Below are 21,226 nucleotides of genomic sequence, written 5' to 3'. Positions count from 1 at the left end.
ATATAACACCACACAAGCATATTTTTAACTTTCCTGTCAGTAATCTAAGACTGAAATGCAATATCATAAAGGAAAATTCACAAGGAAAAAACAGATGTCAAAAATATGTCCTTCTTTTATTATGATTTTACATATTTTATATATCAAAACCTCTAAAAATAAACAGTAGATCTACAAGCATAACTGTTTATTCTAGCTGTGCTGGATATAATTTCCATGTCCCTCTGGTCTACAAGGCAGCACTGCTGCATGTGTGGGATTCAAAATAACAGGAGGAGCAGCGGCTATTGAACTGTGGCTGTGGGCAAAAACAAACCAACAAAAAAACAACAACAATCAAAAAATAAATAAAAAGAATAGAAAGAGTTAAAGTTCCAGTGGTGTTTCCTTCAGGCATGGTAAGGAGAGTTTCAGAGGATTGCATTGTCTTTCTCTGAATTGTCCAGCACTCCCCTTGTCAGGAACAGCCCTAAACCACTGAGCAGTATAAACATCTCTGTGAAGATTAAGAGGATAAAAAGGAGGTTCAGTTGATCTGGATGGTCTCCCTTCAGACCCCAGGTATTATGTATGCAGATAGGGAGGACAGACGGAGGGGTGAGGCTCCAGGCACACACAGGAGAAGATAATCTGGATAGTCCTCCCCCTCCCTCTGCCACCCTCTGTCCCTTTCCCTCGCCTTCCAGCTCTCCTCATACTGGTGTGTTGCGCTTCAGTTCACTGGGGGAAGGAGGGATGCGATCTCCCAGCTTCGTGAAGCTGGTGGAATGGCTTGGCTTGGTGGAGTGCTCCTCTGGGCCGGGGACTCTTTGTCTTGTAGGCAGGGTGGAGCACCGGGCTTTGGCCCTGGAGCGTGGCTGTTGGGGCGGAGGGGCTTTCAGTGCGAATAGTTCACTGGGGGCTTTGGGCTGTGGGGACTGTGTGTGATGTGGAGATAAAGGTGACACCGGTGTGTGTGGGGGAGAGAATGGGTTGGATGAGGCTGATAATGAAGCGCCTAGGGGAACGAGGGGAGTAAGTGAGGCCGCCTGCTGAAACCTTGTGAGGCTGGTGGAGTGGCTGGGTCGTGGCAGACTGTAACAAGCTTCAGCCCCTCTGTGGCGGGAAGGCAGGGTGGAGCAGCGGGCCTTTGCCCTTGAGCCTGGCTCTCTGGGAGGAGGAGCAATTAATGAGAAGAGCTTAGTGTCAATATCTGATGTTGTAATATCTGCTCTGGAGCTCCTCAGACTCTGAGAGGAGCCTCTTTTAGATGGTGGATCTGGATGGGACGGGGGCTCCTGGTCTTTCTGGTATCCCTGTTTGGAGCCTGAGCGGGGAAGCGTTGTACTTTTAGCTGTGCTCGATGAGGGTTCATCATCTAGAAATAAATGTAAAAATGAATCATAAGGCAGCATTATTACAAATTTAATTAAAATACAAAATGACAAAATGATAAAAAGGCACTGCAAATCTAATAGCAGAAGTTAAAAATAGAAAGTTTTTTCCTCCTACCTAACAGGCCCAGGTCGTCCATGAAGGAATCCAGGTCGACAGTAAAATTCTCCTTTTCATCTGCTTTCTCTTCAGTGTCGTTTATCTCCATCTTTATTTGTCTTTCTTCCTCTTTTTCTTCTCTTTCCTCTCGCTCATTATCACCTTTTCCATCCTCTTCAGTGACCTCTTCATCTTTTTCCCTTTCTCCCCGTTCTCCCTCTCTGACCTCATCTTCTTCACATCCTCGCATTTTGTCTCCATTTTCTTCAACTTCTTCAAGTGACTTACCAACCTCTGGATCACTGTCACTGCTTCGCCTGGATTTATCCAGGCTGATCTCAACTCCAACTTCTTCTTCCTCCTCCTGCACTTGCTGTTGCTCCTCTTCTTCTGGTGGTGCCTCCACCACAATATCTATGGTGGCAGGGAAGCAGGGGATGGAGCGTCTTGGGGAGTGAGATTTGGCACGTTGCTCCTGGTCCTGATTCAGCAGAAACTCCATCAGCATCATGTTCTCTTTCTTCAGCTGTTCCCGCAGAGACCGCGGCACATCTGGGATCATCCAGGCAACCAGCATGCTGAGGAACATGGCAAGGTTCTGAAGGACAAAAGACAAGGAAATGTTTTTTTTTTTTATTGCTATTACATTTAAGAGTATGCAGTTGCTGCTCTCCATCATGATTTTTAAAATGATTATAGGGAAAGAATATTCCTTGGTTTAATAGGTTTAATTAGCTGCAAGGGTAAATGGTCGTTCCAATTAATGAGGAAGCACCACGCCGCCAGATCAGTATTGGTAGTGTTACTGACCTTATTAAGCTGATTGGATATCTGCCAGACGTGACGTATCCACATCAACATCACAAATCCACTTTGTCAATGTCATTATAAAATTTACAGTTTCCAGTTATCAGTTACACTAATTAAGTCATGGTGGGCTGCACGCTCAATCTTTGACCTCATGTTATCTTACATTAAAAAAATCATTTTAATGAGTTCCACACAGTGAGGTATACAGATTTCAAATCTGGGAAAAAGAAAATACTGCTAATTGGGACTTGGTACCGGACGATAATCTAAGTTGACACATCAGAGTTGGAGTGGGAAAGAAATGGGTTTTGTATCCATGGATTTGATAAAGACTTAAAGATCAGACACCACTTTTTAGATTGGCATTAACATTAAAAAAATTGTAAATATCTGTTTCCATACCTGGAAGAATATTACGAAGGCCAGCTTTGCTGCGAGGACAGACCAGTACTGTTTAGAGAAGGTGTAGGCATCTGGTGCCCATGGAGGGTCTCTGTAGTCCTTATACCTGATAAACGAGCAGAGATTATTGACGTTCGATGAGATTTGCCCCAGTAAATAATTTAATCCTTTCTATAAATGCCACATTTCACAGTTTCTAGAAACTCCAAAAACGTCTAGGAAACTGTAGGATTTAGGTAAGTAAGAGGTAAGCTGCTGGGCTCAAGGATTTAAAGGAAGCTCCAGGTAGGTCAAGGTTAAGAGAGTCACTCTGACCTGCACATGGACACTCCGGTGATGAGGGTGGTTGTGGGTGCGGTGCCCAGTGGGAAGTTGCTGACATTAAAGTAGGACAGTGAGTGCTCTGTGTAGCCATTCATGGTGCCATTTACACTGTACATGTACTGGTAAACCATTCGTGGAACAAACTCTGACGTGAAGGAGATCACAAATGCCTGAGGAGACAAACAAGGAGTGGAAACGGCAGTACTGTATTATTGCAGATACATCAGATAAGTATAGCACACATGTCAGTCATACAAATAGTTTAATATCAATAATATTATCTACTTAACACACACTTTAAAACATTGATATCAGTTACAAGTTTTTGTGAATTTTCTCTATCTGTTCTGATACACCTGTACTGAGTACCAATCAGTAAAACTGACACACCTACCTATTATTATTCCATGTAGATATTTATCTAGAGTCACAGCATTTAACTTCAATTAACAATGTGGTTTAGCACAAATCAAACTGTGTTGCATATCATCCTAACCCCCAGCAAGTGTACATTTTTTTCAATGTTTTTTCAATTTTTTTCAATTTTTTGATGTTTCTGATGCCACACATTAATAAAAGAATGACACATGTAGGTGTTGGAGCTAGACAAAATTTTTCTTTCTCAAAATGACTTTCCACCATATAACCTACAGTAGACATATTGTTAGATTAATATCAGTTTTGTTAGTTAAATTTACTGCTTTGTTTGTTTTACACTGACCAACAAGAGACAGGTCACTGTCTGAGGCAGAGAAAACTGTACACAGATTCAGTGAGACAGACTCAGACATATGCTTGACAGGAAATGAGGATCCATGAGCTTCTTAAAAAGTAGCTGTGTTGCAGCAAACAGAACAGATAAAAGATTTCCTTCTAAAAAACATTTTGATGATGTATAAGATCATTTCTAATCCCTTTTATCTGGATCTCAACAAAGATATGATCACAGCGACACTTCATTCAATTCATACATACAGCCAGTATTTAGAAACTTAAATAATTAACTTAGCATTCAAAAAAGGATGTTGTGTACATAATTTTAGTAAGGCAATCTCTGCCAGAGGTCAAAGGTTATGGGCAGAGCAGACAGACTCACACACACTCAGTCACACACACTTACATTGGTAATGACAGAGAACTTGCTGATTCCACAGAGAATGTTGTACCAAATCCCTAGAGATAGCATGTCCATGAAAAGAAACAAAGACAGAAAGGGAAGTGTGTCCATCCGTGCGTGCATGTGTGTGTGTGTATAATGTGTGTATTTGTGTAATGAAAGTGACAAACAGACAGACAGACATGGAGACAAAGAGACAGAACATGGAGGGGCAGAGTGGAGTAAAGGAAAAGAAAGTGATTATAAGTTCCTGGATAGCTTCTTTCACATTCACACAGAGACTGAGACAGATTGGACATGCTTTTATGTGTGATCTGTACCTATGTCTTTACACCTCACAGCGTCAGGCCGCCGGATCTCAGTGACAAATTTTGCAGCATCGAGGCGAATCTCGATGACATTGTTGAGCAGAGCAAACGCAGGTGCCAGTGGGAAGGAGGCCACAAACAGAGACACGAACCCGTACTGGATTACTGTAAATAGCAACAGACACAGCAGGGACACACAAACACATTCACCCATTTTTAAAGAATTACACTGGATTACTGGAGCGGCAAGTGTGGATAAAAGACTGAGAAAGAGACTAGAAGAGACTCACTCATTTCCATGTACTCTGGGCTTACACCTTCAAAAGGCTCCAGAGCAAAATCTTTGTCAAATTGTTGTTTTGGTCTCTTCTCTTCTGATTCATTATTCTCATTCTCTGCTGCTCTTTTCTTTCCTTTTTCTTCCTGTATTGTTCTGTACATCTTTTTCAGTTTACTGGGGGAAAAAAAGCATGCAAGGCATAAGACTGTGACCGGTAAATTATGCAGTTTTGCAAGAAATGTATATTTTTAGGCGTAAAAAAAGATACATACGGTATGAGAACCTCAAACACATTGTTTTGGATGAGCTGTTTTCCAAGCATGATCATGCTGAGCTGGATGCACAGCTCAATGAGGCAGCCTGGAGGAGCACACTGTGGAGTACAAAACACATTTAGTGAACACAGAGATGCAGTTATATACACATACACACACACTAACAAATAAATGTGTGTAACTGAGCCCACCTCCTCCATGCGATAGTCTCCAAAGACATAAACATAATCGCCAGGCCGCCCAACAAACCTACGTGAAGAGAAGACCAATTCACATGATAAAGAATAAAGACAAACAATGGTGAGAAGTGAGTGAAGAAAGAAAAAATAAAAGATACACACCTGCCCTTGAAGAAGGCCACATAGAAAATAGGTGCGAAGGCGTTCATGGATTTGAGAAAGAAAGACTTGAAGATCAGCCTCTCTTCAAACTCTTCCTTTGTCTTAGGAAGTTCTGATGGACAACAATCATAAACACACCATTAGCTCATGTTACACTGTTACTACACTAGCTAATATGTGTTTCACTCACAATTAGTTACTTGCCTCCAAACTCATGCTTCCTAAATTACTTACATGCACTTTCACACTGAAATAACCTGTGTTGTACAGAGTCAGGAAGTTTTTTTCATCATGTGTATGTTTCTAATGTATACCGCCACACAAAAAAATCACTACTATTTTGCACACAGTATATTGAAAAACAAGGTGACCCTGTGGCCAGACAACCATCTGCTCAGTATTTAGCAGCCAGACCAAGCCTCTCTGCTTCACACTTACCATCAAAAAGTCATATGGAGCATGAAGAAGATCTGCATCTGTACTTTTATGTCTATGATCAATGATAATCTATAATAATGAATCTATGATAATTCCTTATTCCTTAGTTGTTGTTGCTTTTGTGAAGGAACTATCGCTGAACAATTAAATAAAGAGTTTTTCTTTAAAAGGGAAAGTCTGCCGAAGAACAAATATAACACGAAAAACACCACTGTAGGTTTAAGATGACTTTCTTGCAAGATAGGATAGACAAAATAAGGGTTATGGAAGTTACAGCATTAGAGTTCTCCTATGTAAAAATGTCACTTTAATCTGCAGACTATAAAGAATTTGTGGAACGATTTTTTCACTCTCCATTTGGTTTGTTGCTGTTCCTCATATTTAGGTCTAGGGCTGTTCCTATGTTATTTGCCATTCCCAAATCTTACCAGCTATTCATACTTTTTAACCAGTTCTCTTACTATCTGTGTCCACTACATTACCACTGTGTCAAATTTGCAGTTTGTTCAGCAAAAACAAAGAAGTCTAAACTAATAGTGAGACCCAAGTTTCACTATTTAATGCTTTACTTATCAAAAGATGTTCTGAATATATGTTGCATATTACAATGCTTGAAAGTGGACATGACAAGAAAAAAGGCATAAGACAGCAGGCAGAAAAATGCACATAAAGGTCACAGTGAGGTCACAGCGAGGTCACGGCTTCTTAAAGAGTATTTAAGGAGCAGTATTACCCAGCTCAGTCAGCCACACAGCGATTGCTCCATAGACCTCTTCCAAAACCAGAACGACCAGCATGTTGAGGATGATCCCTGTGGTGGTGACCGTCATCCTTACGCTGGCCTTGGCTTCAGGATCAGGGTTCATGGACCACACACTTAACATGCAGATGCGGTACACTGCCACGCCTACCACTGCTGAGAAGGTCACGAAGATCTGAACGCAGACAGACACAAGACATATGCAACATTAAAAAGTTAATGACAAGACTCTGGTGACAAAGTCTACTTGTTCACAGTTTTATGTGATTTGTGTGTTCATTTTTAATATTTGTTATATGTAAATATGTATTTTACAATTATTTTCAGTATTGATTAATCTGCAGATTATTTTCTTGATTAATCTTTTAGTCCATCAAATGTGAAAAAATAATTTCTTGGAGCCCAAAGTGATGTCTTCAAATTGCTTGTTTTCTCCAAACAGCAATCAAAATATATTTGATTTACAAGGATGTAAATACAGAAAATAGTAGCAAATCATCACCTGAGAGAAATAACTGAGAGGATTAATTGATTATCAAAACTGTTGCAGATTAATTTTCTCTCAATCAGCTATTCATTTCAGCTCTAATCTGTCATTTTCCCCTTTCTATCAATTGTTTTTCTTATCTTTTATCACTTTTTCATTCGTCATTGTCTTATTTCATCTCTTGTCTTTGTCTAATAATGATTTTAATGTCTAGAAAAATGATTTAATGGTTGATTGACAAAATAACAATAGTGAGGATAGCTGTACAACACAGGGGGGGTCAAAAATGTGAAAATTAGAGAATGAATACTAGTAAATGTAAGAGTATAAACACAGTACCAGCAGTAGTAAGGTGGACACATTGATGAGGTAACCTGACAGGTGATCCTCAATGTCCAGGGACTCTGGTTCTTGCTGTCAAGAAAAACATTCATATAATGGGTTATTATTATTGGGTTACAAACACACAAATACACCCATATACACATATTGGTATATGCTTTTGAGTACAGTAGGTGATATGCAGTAATGCTGAGCACATGTTCTGCTCACACACATTATGTTTTCTGTCTGGCAGGTGCATGTTTGCCACCTGAAAGGACAGAAATCCCCTCCCCTTCTTCCTCTCCCTCCTCCCTTTTCTCTCTCCATCAGTAATCTGGGCTAATCTCAGGCAGGTAAGCAGCTTTGGACTCAACCACCCGCAGTAGGTGAAGGGGGTTTCCTCTTTAAACACAGACATAAACTCGTACACATGGAATGAGTCTGTAAATAATTTAATTGTACATGAAAGACTAAGACGGGCTGAAACATTTGTTTGTTTAGCAACAATTTATTTACCCTCAGTGGGTGCAGTGTCATTGAAGAAATGAGATCCATGTTAGCACTCACTACGAGGCAAGTTTAAATCACCTTAATGTAACAGCCCTGCCCTCACACCCCAGCAACTCTATCCATGTATTGCCCTCCCACACAGAGAACTGCAGTGATACCTGGGAGGCCAGCATCTGGTCTGTTTCTCCATCTACACCATTCCCGCTTTGTGTGAACTATAACGGAATAAAAACAGGCAGTGAGAAACCACACATGCACTTAGTGTTACAATTCATTAAATTATATCTGAAACACACACAAACACTCAGATACAAAACCTTCTTTTTAGACCGTGCTTTCATCTTATGTTTCTTCTCCTGTAAAGCCTCTTCATAATCAGGCCTCAACGCCTCCTGCAACACACACAAGCAGATGTTAGAACACATGCGACTGCATCACACATCCAATGAGACAAAGCAGCCTTATGTCACACTGCTTCTTTTGTTTTGTTTGTAGCTATTCAGAGCTTTACTGTATAATGGTTTCAGACACCAGTTGTGGCCACAGAAATCTCTGCTCTAAATGACCTTTAAGCTACAAATTCACTGCTTTACTTTATTCTCTGACGTTTTTGTTGGCTGTCAGATGACAAGTTTTAGGTTGACCCTACATAACAGACTTTAATGACCTCATACCTGTTTGTTTTAAGGGGTGCTAGCCTAAAGCGGGACATGTTTTACGTAGCAATAACTTTCACTGAAATATATTAATATTTTCAAAAGGAACACAGTGATATTGTTTGGATTTCTGTTCCCACAAACACAAAAAAGTTTCTGTTGCTGGTTTCCTTATTAGAGGACACTATTCCTCAGAGTATAGAGACTCTCACTGACAGCTCAGAATGTGCTTCTCAAATACAAAAAGTCTCTGAAAGCATATAATGCTAGAAAATAATAATAAAAGGTGAAACTACAGAATGTTTGCATGCAAATTGTATTTGCATAATTCTGACATTTCCAGAATTTTTGCATTATTGATTTATTATTCAATTTTCAACAGCTAAAAATATTCCAAAAATTGGCAAAATTTGGGGGGATTTTTAAAGTACAAAACAAAAATAATTGAGCTTCTTAAACCAGATTGTAATTCACTTTTGACTTTGATGTTGCTAAATCTAACATGTACAGAAACTTTCCCACCTGGACTCGCTCCTTCAGTCAGCAAAGACAAAAATAAACGAAAGAGAGCCATAGAGAGAGAGAGTTGCATTAGAATCAGAATCAGAAAAACTTTATTGATCCCTGCAGGGAAATTGCTTTGTTACAATTGCTCAAGTAAATAAGTAGAAAGCTAAAAACTACTCTAACAATAAATAGTAATAATAATAATAATAAATACACAGTAAGGAAATATGAAAATGTACAAGTGCAAATGTGCAAAAAAGTAATGTGCGAGGTAGAATTGCAGTAGGGACAAAAATGCAAAAATGGAAACATGCAAATTAGAACAGTAATTTAACAGTAAATCAACCGTAATGCACAAAGGTAAACTGAGTGAAAAGTGTAATGTGGGTAAACAGTAAATTAACAGTGGTTTAACAGCAGAGTAGTGATGGAGATGTGCAGAAGTAAGTAATTTACAGTAATTTAAACATAAATTAGCAGTAGTGGCAGTAGATTAGGCTGAAGAGTGTTTATGTTGCAACCCTGCTGCGTCATCCTATCCTGCAAGTTCACTGCTTTAAGAACAGACCAATCCCATTATACCCCTTTACAGGGTAAAGAGTCGTGTCAATGCATGTATACATGGGTGGCTATGTGTATATGTGTGTGTGTGTGTGTGTGTGTGTGTGTGTGTGTGTGTGTGTGTGTTAGGGGGAGGGAACTGTCCTGAGACAAATGATAATCTGCAAGCCAAACCACAACTGATCTCTGCCGTCATGATTTACCCGGGTCAGGAGGTTAACACTCTCACCCTGACTGACTTTAACACTGTAACAAACCGGCCGTATGAAAAACGAAGGAGAAAAAGATAGAAACTAATAATGATATTGATATTGGCAAAGCAGCAAAGGCTCTGACTGTATCTACACTCAGATAATGTATGTGTGTGTCTTTACGTGTGTGCGTGAACTGCACAGTATGTGTGTGTACAGTATTCTTGTATCTATTTTAGTACCTCCTCATCCTCCAAGCTTGTCAGGTCCCAGGTATGCTTCAGACACATCTGTCGCCTCTTCCAGTGCTCAAGGAACCAAGCAGCTACAAGGAGATACACAAAGAATACGTTAAATATCTAAAACATTAGAAAAAATTCCAAGATCCTGACCTTTGGTTTGACCACTCAAGTCTTATACTGTAAAATAATGTTTTAGCAAGAGAGAAAAAGGAAACAATCCTTGTTCAAAAGCTGCTCTCAATGTGCCCTTAAGCAATTCTGTGAATCTGGAGCTTAATATAAGTGGAGCAACAGAATTTTTATTTCTGAAGGCAGCCCACATGCATGGTTGAATACAGCAGAGGCTACAAAGCAAATATTTTGCAGTACATTCACACCCCAGGTAGCAGCTTGATGTTTCACTCACTTCAGTCATGCAAAGCTTAATGAACCCATCTCCTCCCCCAAGCATCTATACTGGAGATCACTAGCTTAACCATGCAGCATTCACTTGTTACTGAAAATTCATTATCCCTCAGTAATAATCTCTAAATCATTACAGTAATAAAAGATCACTGTAAACCCCAAATGAGAGAAATGTTTTCTGGAGCTGGTATTTCCAATTTTATGCCATACGGGAATCCATTTGTATTACTACTACGGCTACCATTTCAGGGACTTGTATATAAATTTGCTGTAATAATTTTATGCATGATTGTTAACAAACCAATGGTTTTATTTGACACAATTTTTATTCTGTTGTCTTGTCTTGACCAGGGCTCAAATAAGAGCAAGTTTCCTTTCTTAATGTGACTGTTCTTGTTAAATAAATAAAGGATGAATTTAGATCCACGATCCAATTAAACCAGTTATAAATTTCTCTGAGCTATTAGAATAATATAGTTTAGTATATTAAAATATTTTTGCTGTAACATTATCAGGAAAGTGAATTAGAAAGTATAGTTACCCCATAGAGACATGAAAATAGCAAAGAGGACAGTGGCTCCGTTGTCAAAGAGGTATGATGTTCGAGCCAGTGAGCACACCGAACTGAGCCGCCAGTAGTCACACACTCCATCACACAGTGGACACATGGTGATGTTCAGGTTGTCATCACATGTTTCCTGACTGAAATATATGTGAAAACACCAAACAAAGAGAATAATACATATATATATATAATACATTGTAGTACATTTTATAAGCATCCAAAAAGATGTTGTATCTGCTTACCTTGGCACATTGGTATCCACAGTAAATATGCCATACAGGAAGACAATGATGCCCAGTACAGAGGGAGGGATGAGGAGCTGAGTATAAACACCCAGCCAGGCAAAATACAATCCAATCTGCTCTCCAAAGTATTTTCTGTCAACATAGAAACAACATGTCAACGAGCAGTCGACTGACTGTCCAACATTGCAGCACAGTTGGTTAGTCCAACTCTGTTCCAAAGCATTAAACAGTATCTTCCCAGCTCCAGGTCTGATTATTCCCCCTAATATCCAGCACCATCACCATGTCAAAACTTACTCTTAACCAACATTTTGTCCTGTCATAAGGTCTTTTCAAGGCAGTTGCTGTGGGAATTCATGGTTCCCATTGATTGACCATACTCACAAACCTGTGAGGATAATTGCTTTTTATTTTAATAACCCCATGTCCTTGCACTTTCACTGGGACAAACTTTACACCAATGTTACGCCACTTTGAACAGCAATATCATCAGAATGTTTGTTTAGTCCAACCCTGTCATATTAGTGGCTATAGTGAACTTTGCAGTCTGAAGCTATAGCTATAGCTAGACATTTATCTTTGTTCATACTAACTGCTTAGTACCTGATCAGGTCCACAGGCTGGTATTTAAGCATGACTCCATAGTTAGCCCATTCTTCATGGAGGAGCTGAAGGACACCCAAGCACATGACACAAGACTAAAACACCTAATAACAGTTAACGATTGAATATACAGGATACAAAATGTCAGAGCAAAGCATGTAATATTTTCAGTCCATGTCAATCAGCTAATATTTGTTCTGGACTTCTGCAGATCATACTTGATGTGCAGAAGCTACACAACAAAATGATGTACACAGACAGACGATGGTGTTCTGCCCTTTTTTGTAAGACCAATGCAAGGTCTCCATGATCTTGAAAATCAGTTTTAAGGTCAAATCGGGCTAATAATAGGCTTTTCATTGCGCAGTCTGTTGAAAAGCCTGATTATTAGCCTGAAGCAGCAGTAGTATTATCTCCACCGGCTTTACTGATTATGTTCTGAAGCGGTCAAAGCACTTTTAAATAACATCTATTACTGTAAAAACCTCATTACAGGCCAGTCAGCTCACCTGTCTGTCATTTCGCTGATCTTTACGTCCTCTCCTTGTAAACGACCCCTGAAAAAAAAGGCTTGACTTACAGCTAGTCATAGTTATTTTCCTCCTGAAATTTCTTATCGTCTCCCTTGTCCCCATTTATCTCCATAATGCCCATTTGTAAATTTATTGTGTAACCTTTCCTACATTATACAAAAACGTTTGTGTTTAGTCAATATGGCACAAAAAAAAAAATCTTAATTCTAAATAAATGCATTTTCAAATATCCCTAAATGAAACATATACAGATATGATATACAGTATGTTCAGTATAGATGCTTTTGCTGTTATACTCACATCATGCAGAGGGAAGGCAGAGTCGTAGACACCCCGAGCCAATAATGAATTGATGCCTTTTGACACAAAGAGGGAGTGTAACACAATGTCATGTACATATATGGTCAGTTTTGTGACCAATAACATAAAGATAACATGAAATCTGACTGATAGAATACATATGAACCGTATAAAAAAGAATGAAACCACAGCAGAAGTGAGCCCTCACCAGTGGTTTGGCAAGTTTGTCTGCAGGTAGTGCGTGAAATAATCTCAGCAACCTAGATGCAAACATAGCATAGTACAAATGGTACCGTTTGTACACTCAAATAGGTACTGTATGCAAAACATGTAAAAAATATTCTTCACATTGTGGCTGAACTTACTATTCTGCTGCGTGTTGCATTGTCAAATACAGTGTCTGTTGACTTGATGTCATACCTGCAGGGGAAGACACAGAGGAGTCACAGACTGCATGTGAGTGTTCACTTTCAATTGTAGACCTGATCACCACAGTTTTGGGTGGTTATGAGGATGTGGACTACTGTTCATACTTGTACCCTTAGCAACTCAAAGTTCATTTTGTTTCTTTGTTTGTTAAATCAAAGATGTTTGTTCTCTCTAAGGAAGTTGCTCTCACTGTTTGTCCTATCTCATCACATGCAGTGACCCAGTAGCACACAGACTGTAGAATCCCCATTTCAATGGTGTAAACAATAAAACTTCAATCTACGTGAGAGCCCTGCCATGCTATGATAAGGATGATGAAAGCACACAGCCTTTAGGTGATTTAGATATTGGGGTGTTATCTAAATCACTAACCATGACTGAACTAAAACACATCTGTGCCCTCAGTCAAGGGCGACTCCTAAAGTGGGTTAGTTTGCTGACACAGGATATACCATTCCACTACGTATGCTTTTGTGTGTGTGAGTGTGACAGTACAAGTACTTACAGGTGGAGCTTGTCTCTGATAAAAGAGTGTTTGAGGGTTTTGATGTTGACTTTTGTCTGTGAGTCTCTGTGGATGTCAAAATCAGGGACGTCTGGTTGAAACGGTGTGTTGACTTTAGTGGCAATGGAATCCCATATTCCAGCAATGCCCATCCGTTTCCGCAATTCACACTTCTGCTCAGTGAAAACATGGAAACACGGATTATTACTTGAGCTGATCCATTCATATATCATGACTCAGCTACTACAGCTTCCCACCAAGCTGAGTAATAACCTAACATCCAAATTATCAATCTTCTGCAAATAATCAAAAATATGCACACTGAAACTAGTATATGAATGACTAGGGTATTAAAGGACGGTGTTGAACTGCTCACCTTTTTCACAGGAACTTTGATCTTCTGAAGCTCTGCTTCGCGGCTGAGTATTGGCCATGGGATATGCAGCCGAATAAACCCTATGCCGTTTGACCTCTGCATGTAAACACACACGTCACACACTGATTAATATGGAATGTGGGCTAGATATGTAACTTTACATCACATCAAGTGCTGCATACATGTTTAATTAAATTTAGATTAAGACTGGAAAAAATAATTACAGTTATTATCACGGGCCTGTATAGATAGATTAACTGGATATCGGTTTTTCTGCTCTTTTTGTCTATGCATTTAATGCTCCTGCTATTTGTCCTGAGGCAGCCAGATGAGCCTTCCCTAAACCTGTAAGTATGCTACTTTGTGTTATAATGAGGCTGTTTTGTTGGAAATCCCATTATTTCAAGTCCAGAACCTTGCTACAAAAAGTGCTACAAAAAGTAAGAAATAAGTGCAGATAGTGATGAATTGCTCAGATGGGAACACAAAAGATACCATAATGTAGTCAATAATCATTTTTGAGGATGTGAAAAGAGGCTATTATCAAGCCTCTGGACCGCTGAATAACAACCTGCATATGCAATTACTGCTGCAGCTCTAATGTTGTGTGTTACCAGAAATTTTCCAGGTATGACATTAAAATCTATTATAGCCTGTCCCGATGTACCAAACTCTGCTCTACATTGAAGCCATTCTGGTCCTAAATGGGAATATTTAAACATAATAATGGTAATGTTTGGTAAAATATAAATAAAAACAAAATCACTGCAAGATCCTCACTAAGAATTAATTTTGCTGAAAAGATGCTGCATACCTCTACCTATATGAGGAAAATTATTTCCACATATTAGCTACAAACGGAGACCATGCAATTATAATTACACTTTAATGAGGAAAACTAGTCTCAATTATTTGATGTGGAGAGAAGAGAAGCTTATCACAAAAATGATCATGCTAATCCCCTGAGCACATCCTTCCACCCATTCAATCAAAATGAAACCCACCCATCACCCTCCATATGCGTTCATGTGCCAACACACACACTTGTGAGTAGTGGATCACTCTCTAATAAGGCCCTATAATCTGGCCTTTGGCTTCACACTTACGGTCAGCAGGCTTAATCCTCAACCAAAACAGCAGCTGATTTAACACGCAAGCATCTCACAACCAAATAGACACAGACACAAACACGCACAGAGACACACACAACATGCATGCGCACACATATATATATGTGTGAAGTGCCAAAAAAACAAACACACATATTTGTACAGTGCATAATAAAAATGCAACATAATTCACTTTATTATTGTTATTATTATCATATTGTCTTATCATATACCACTGATATTAAGTTCTCTCTTTAATTAGAGTGCAGCCATGTCCTCCAGCTACAAGCGACAGGCTGAGTCTTATCCTTAACCTGTTTGGCGGCAGTCCAATCACAGGATTTGTGGTCACATCACTTAAGGATGGCTCTGACCAATAAATGTCAATAGGAGTGTACACCAGATGAAAAAATAATCATGGTGAAAGCACTGTAAAAACAGATACACACCTCTTTTTCACGCTCTAACTGTAGTCCAGCTTCGAGTAGTCCAGCTTCAAACTCCTCCCTCATTAAAGCCTTTTCCTCATCAGTCAGCTTTGACTCCTCCACATCTCCTGCAGGTGCACCTGCCTCCCCTGAATCTGCCTCAGTTTCCCATCGGCCTGTTATCTGTATTGGTATGCTACCATTGGATGTAATGGAAAGTCGTGCCTTGGATGCCCGCCTTTTTTTGTATTTGTAGCAAAGGACGTAGTCCACCTTCCTCTTGCCATCAGCGAAAAAAAGCCCAGGGCCAAGATCTATGCCAGACTCCTGCACAAACACACAAAAGCACACACAGGTAATAGATTTGCTAAGTGATGAGGACTGGCAGGGAGGGAATTTGGGGAATATTTTGGTGTAAGAGCATAATAATCAGGCATGTCAGCTCAAGGCAGGGAAAAATGTGTTGAGAGTTGAGAGAGAGCTGACATATTGCTACACGATATACAGGATGTGAGTATTAACATTCAGAGGACACCATACCGGAGGAGGAGGCTCGTCGGTGTCAGGCAGAATGATGGCGCCTCCATTGGCGGCGTCGAGCCCCAGCCCAGACAGCGATCGGGCCAATGACACAAGCTTCGCAGAGTGAATGGACGACGTCTCACTCATTGCTGTGGTGACAGACATACGTTCTTTTCCGTTTCATCCCTGTGTTAGTACATGAAAAGAAAAACAGGAGCTCAGTATCCACAAGTTGGGAAGGCCTGGCAGCTCTGGCTGCAAGTAGGGGAAAAAAGAGTTTCCATTAATGGTGGAACCATTCCTCCCAGTAGAATCCTAACATTTTAGACAATTGGTTCCTAGTCTTTTTGGATTGTGACACCTTAATGCAATGACTGGTTGAATGTCTACCAGTTGTGACCAAAGAGTGATTTTCTTCTTTGTTTGATATGAATATTTTTTATGGCCCGAAAATGTAAAATTATGAAGCAATTCACATGAAAAAAACAGTAGAGTCTGAAAAAATAAACACAATGTTTTGCTTTCCTGTTAATGAGAAAACCCATTACTGCCACTCGAAAGTGAAATAATATCTCCTAATTAAGAGATACTCTCCCATAATTATGACTTTTCTCATAAGACCTCAGAATGTTACCTCAGATGTCATCTCATAATTATCGAAAGAAAACGTAATAATTTAATAATTTTACATTATACGATCTCAACAGTGAGAGTCCAGCCCCCAGGTTGAGAACCACTATTTTTGCCTATAAAATGAAATAGCTGACTTATTTAGCATTTACATTACCATTAAATATAATTTTCCTTGAAATAAGAAGTTTTCTTTAAAAAGTTGATAGTCCTGTGGCAGTTATTTACATTCTGTCAGATATATACATTGTAGATGGATTTTATTTTCAAATATCATGGGTAAAAAAATCGTGGCGAACAAGTAATGGTTATTCTAGACCGACAGATAAAATCTAAGCCAAAGTTAAGCTGCCTCCTCTCTTTTTTACCAAATTGAAGCTGTAGGCTCAGATTAAGCTCACACTGCAATCCAAGCGGCACAGTTTACAATCTGTTGGGGTAATTTGGTCACTGGGCTCATTCGTTGGAGATAAAAAACAAAGTGTTAAGAGACAACTGAGAGGTTAAGTAAGTTTCAAGCTAGTAGAAGCATATGTGTTTCACCCCCATGCTTGAGTACACAGACAGAAGACATGCTACATTTTATCTTAAGAGGAAGAAGAAGAGGAAGCAAAGCAGCACAGTTTAGAGTTGGTTGTGTTTCAGTCACCAGACAGTACATTTATTCACCTTGAAAAGCCCAACTAGGGACAAGAGTTGAAAATTAGCAATAGCTATAAACTCTCTGTGCAGTACATCAGTTTAATGCTCTGTATTGGAACTATGTTAAATTGCATCGTCCCTATCAAATAAAATAAAAATACAAATATTTGAATCATGCGTGAATGAACAAAACAGATACTAATACTGGTAACAGAATAGATTTTAGGATTTAATTGCCGTGAGTCCTGACAAGTGAGTGCGCTACTTTTCTGTTCCTGCAGACTTAGACATGTTTGTCATTGTTTGCGAGACGTTCATTTGGAGGAACATTGTGATGTTTTTGAAATTTTAAGTCACTTAACTCCACCTTTCATTGTAGTTTATGCAGCTCATATGTTTTCTAAGGCCTCCCCGTTAGGAGTAAACTATGAAAATATTAATATAAACAGCAGTGTTAATCTTACTAATCAAGGTCTGAATCACTTAAATGATCAGGTGGTCGGCTGGGCAATATGGACAAAATCAAATATCATGATATTTTTGACTAAATACCTGAATATCATTATTGTGACAATATTATAGGGATGACAATAGGTGCTTTCACAAAATATTTACACAATGAGAGTTTTGATAAATAATCATCAGTAATGTGGATATAATGACTAAGTGGGTAAAGGCAAATAATAGAACAGCTAGAATGGTCTGGTAAGTTCAGAAAATCACATCACTTAACTGTAATGCAGCCTTTAAAACCAGGAAAATTACAGTATCCAAAATCTAAGATGATATCTAGTCTCATATCACGATATCGATATAATATCGACATATTGCTCAGCCCTATCAGGTGCAACATGCAACAAAGGCTCCACAACAGAACTCAATGTTCTAGCTGCGCATAACACCAGGAAAAGTCATGAGACATGCAAATACACCAACAGTCAAGCAGACAGTGTAAGCACAACACATACCTCAGGTGCTTCAACAGTCAATCCCCTTACACATATGCACACACACACCCACGATAATCCCAGTTTACCATGTGTTAGCAAACACAGAGCCAAGATGGAAATGGAGAATATGACTGGGTTCAAAAGGTCAAATCATTTTATGTAAAACATTAGTCCTTCAGGACACTTGATACTAGGACAGTGGCTTGCAATCTTTTTGGCTTGTGACCCCCTCTTCGAGGCCTGAAGAGGTTAAAGTAACGAGTATTTTGCAAAACAAGGGCAAACATTTTACATCGTTTCATGACGTATATATATATCTTATCCCTTTAAATCTCTTGTGATCCCTCAGATTTATCCTGGGACCCCTTAGAAGGTCCAAATCCCCATGTTGAGAAAAGCTGATTTAGATGACTACCTGATAATGGTTGTTCTGGGAGAAGCATGAAGACGTCTGAGGTTGTTTTTTTCATATGCTGTAAGCCACATGTCCCATGTGTGGTGAATTAGTCACTTTAGCTCATTAGTCATGATGCCTTTTCCCCAACGGCTGATATTCCCAGTACGGGGATATGCCCATGTTTATCAAAATGCATGCACATTTGCAGGCACTTAAGCATTACACATCAGGGATGGACCACCATGCCTTGCAGAAAACTTGAATTTACTTTTATTTTCTCTTTACAACCAGATACAACAACATGATAAGACATAAAATCAGTTTGTGGTGGCAGTTTTCTGCTGATTTTAGTAGAAAAGTTATGCATAAGAAAGGAGAGACTGACATGAATAACTGAAGCGCACAAAACTTCCACCAATGAGTGCATGGATTCCTGAGATATCGAAATTATACGCAAGGAGAGACATTATCTATTTCATTATATGAAGGGATGGAGTTTGCATGGCATGACTCAGATATGGCAGTTTTCATATAAGCATGCCAAAATTGCTCCCTTGTACACTATGGACTTTATCATATTTCATTGTTTTTTTTTGTTTTTTTTTTACCTTTTCTTTCGTGTGTTATTGCATTCCATTTATTTAAGTGTCTGAATTGTTTTTGGTATGTTTTTATATCCTCCCTGCCTGATCATTTTAATGTAGGCTGCACAGGTGGAGTACACAAATTCGTCCGAGTGTGCGTCTCAGCGCGGGGCTTAAAGGTCTGTAAGCTTGCTGACAGCTCAACGGCAGAGGCAAGAGGGTCAGCTGCACCCTCACATTAACGGGGCAGAGGGCAGCAGGGGAGCGATCTAATACGGCCTTTCCTGGCAAACAGCAGATTACACATCGCTAATTTTAACAGCTGCTCGCTCCTTTTTGATACCATAACAGGAAACACACAGTCAAACTCAAACCAGCACAAAGACAAATCATTAGTTTGAAATCCTGCACTAAAACTTTCACTTGAACCAGTCCAACTGTTTATGCTGCCTTTTCTTTACAAACTGAAGTCAAAAATAAAAACAGCACAGAATACATCAAACTAATTCATTTCCATTTTGACTAATTAATCCCCAGGCAGTTGTCAGGAGCTGCTTATTCGACAAATATGTGTTTAATTAAACGCGCGTGGGCACAACAGTTGTGTGCACACAGATGGTCGGATGGAAAAAACAGCCTCAGCACCCTGGCTCATACACATACACATACACGTATGCGCGCGCGCGCACACACACACACACACATACACATACACAAACACATACACACACACACACACACACACACACACACACACACACACACACACACATACTGGTTGCAGCCACCGCACAGAGGGAATTGAATAACAAAAGCAATGGTCAAGCCTTGTCTATGGAGTTCTGTCAACACAAGCAGCTACAGTTGAAATAAATGAGTGCAAAAGTGCAAAAAGACGCAGTCAAAGGCGACGGCAGCGCATTTAAATAAGACGTTCAAAGTGAAAAAGGTCAAGTCAAGTGTTTTTTGTTTACACTTCACATCAAAGAAAAGTGAAAAAGTGGACTCACCAGTGCTCGTGGAGGATCAGATCTGTGCTATGGAGATGGATGATAAGACGCGCGAGGTGCACAGCCTGGCGAGGGGGCTGAGATGGTGGACAATCCGCGCGCGCTCCCGGAACCCCTGGCTTAACTCGCGCGCGCAGGGCGGCTAATTCCCTGACCGTTCCATAGCGGAGGGAAGGAAGGTGTGATGCATATTACCGATGCAAGGTGTGTGCAAAGTGTGTGTGTGTGTAAGCCATAGAGGGAAGAGTTCACAGGTGACCAGATTTGAAACTGAACCTCGCCTACCCTCTGCAGGCATGCACTTTAGACGACGCAAAAAAATAAAATTAAAAATAAATCAGTGCAAACACTTATTGTCTCACATAGGGCGGCAAACATTAACCTAATTATTTTCTTTATTGCAATTTTTTAATCCAAAAATTAATTATTCAGTCCTTACATCACCAAAACTAAAAAAAGTTAGTAGCAAACTATTCAATTACAATGATATAATATTGAAAAAGGCACCTTATAGCAGCAATTCTTTGCTTTTATGCAACTGCAACCAGCAGATTTTCAGTATTTTTCAGCGATGGAGGAAATCAGATACTGCACTTCTTAACTGGCAGTAATGCAATATAAAAATACTTACAAATTAAAGTAATGAAAATGTCACTTAAGTAAAAGTAATTAGTAAAAAGTACTCATATAGCAGGAAAATGCTCCTTCAGTGTTATACTATTATATATTATAATAATATAGTGTTACTAGGACTGTTAGATAAATGTACTGGAGTAGAAAAGTACAATATTTCCCTCTGAATTGTAGTGGAATAGAATTAACTGAAAATACTCAAGTACCACAAATTTGTACACTCAGTTGTATATACTGTATTTGTAATGCAGTATTTGTTACATTCACATATCACTGGTATTTTTGTAAGTTTACTTTATTAAAAAGTGATTTGATTCAATTTTATTGTCTCAAATTGTTTCACAGATAATGTCA

At 39.3% G+C, this 21,226-nt stretch overlaps 1 protein-coding gene across 2 annotated transcripts; it reads right to left on the bottom strand.

Moving 5' to 3' along the window:
• Positions 1–97: 97 nt before the first annotated feature.
• Positions 98–20,491, bottom strand: LOC122986491 (anoctamin-1). 2 transcript variants are annotated; one of them, XM_044357785.1, is made up of 28 exons: positions 20,240–20,491; positions 16,045–16,212; positions 15,526–15,831; positions 13,968–14,063; positions 13,592–13,764; positions 13,023–13,077; positions 12,866–12,917; positions 12,658–12,713; positions 12,334–12,381; positions 11,825–11,889; positions 11,219–11,353; positions 10,953–11,113; positions 10,007–10,089; positions 9,028–9,039; positions 8,167–8,241; positions 8,008–8,064; positions 7,355–7,429; positions 6,502–6,703; positions 5,331–5,442; positions 5,181–5,238; positions 4,987–5,087; positions 4,725–4,888; positions 4,447–4,599; positions 4,130–4,182; positions 3,001–3,179; positions 2,686–2,791; positions 1,492–2,071; positions 98–1,357 (listed from the first exon to the last, which is right to left on the bottom strand). In XM_044357785.1, the coding sequence occupies exons 2-28, from the start codon at positions 16,189–16,191 to the stop codon at positions 693–695; spliced, it is 3,969 nt and encodes a 1,322-aa protein (XP_044213720.1). In that variant the 5' UTR covers positions 16,192–16,212; positions 20,240–20,491; the 3' UTR covers positions 98–692. The 2 variants fall into 2 exon arrangements, with proteins under 2 accessions (XP_044213720.1, XP_044213721.1); XM_044357786.1 differs by lacking the exon at positions 9,028–9,039.
• Between the last annotated feature and the right edge of the window lie 735 nt (positions 20,492–21,226).

The sequence above is a fragment of the Thunnus albacares genome, chromosome 7 (assembly GCF_914725855.1).
Source record: "Thunnus albacares chromosome 7, fThuAlb1.1, whole genome shotgun sequence".
NCBI lineage: Eukaryota > Metazoa > Chordata > Actinopteri > Scombriformes > Scombridae > Thunnus > Thunnus albacares.
This window is presented reverse-complemented; position numbering and strand designations above follow the sequence as displayed.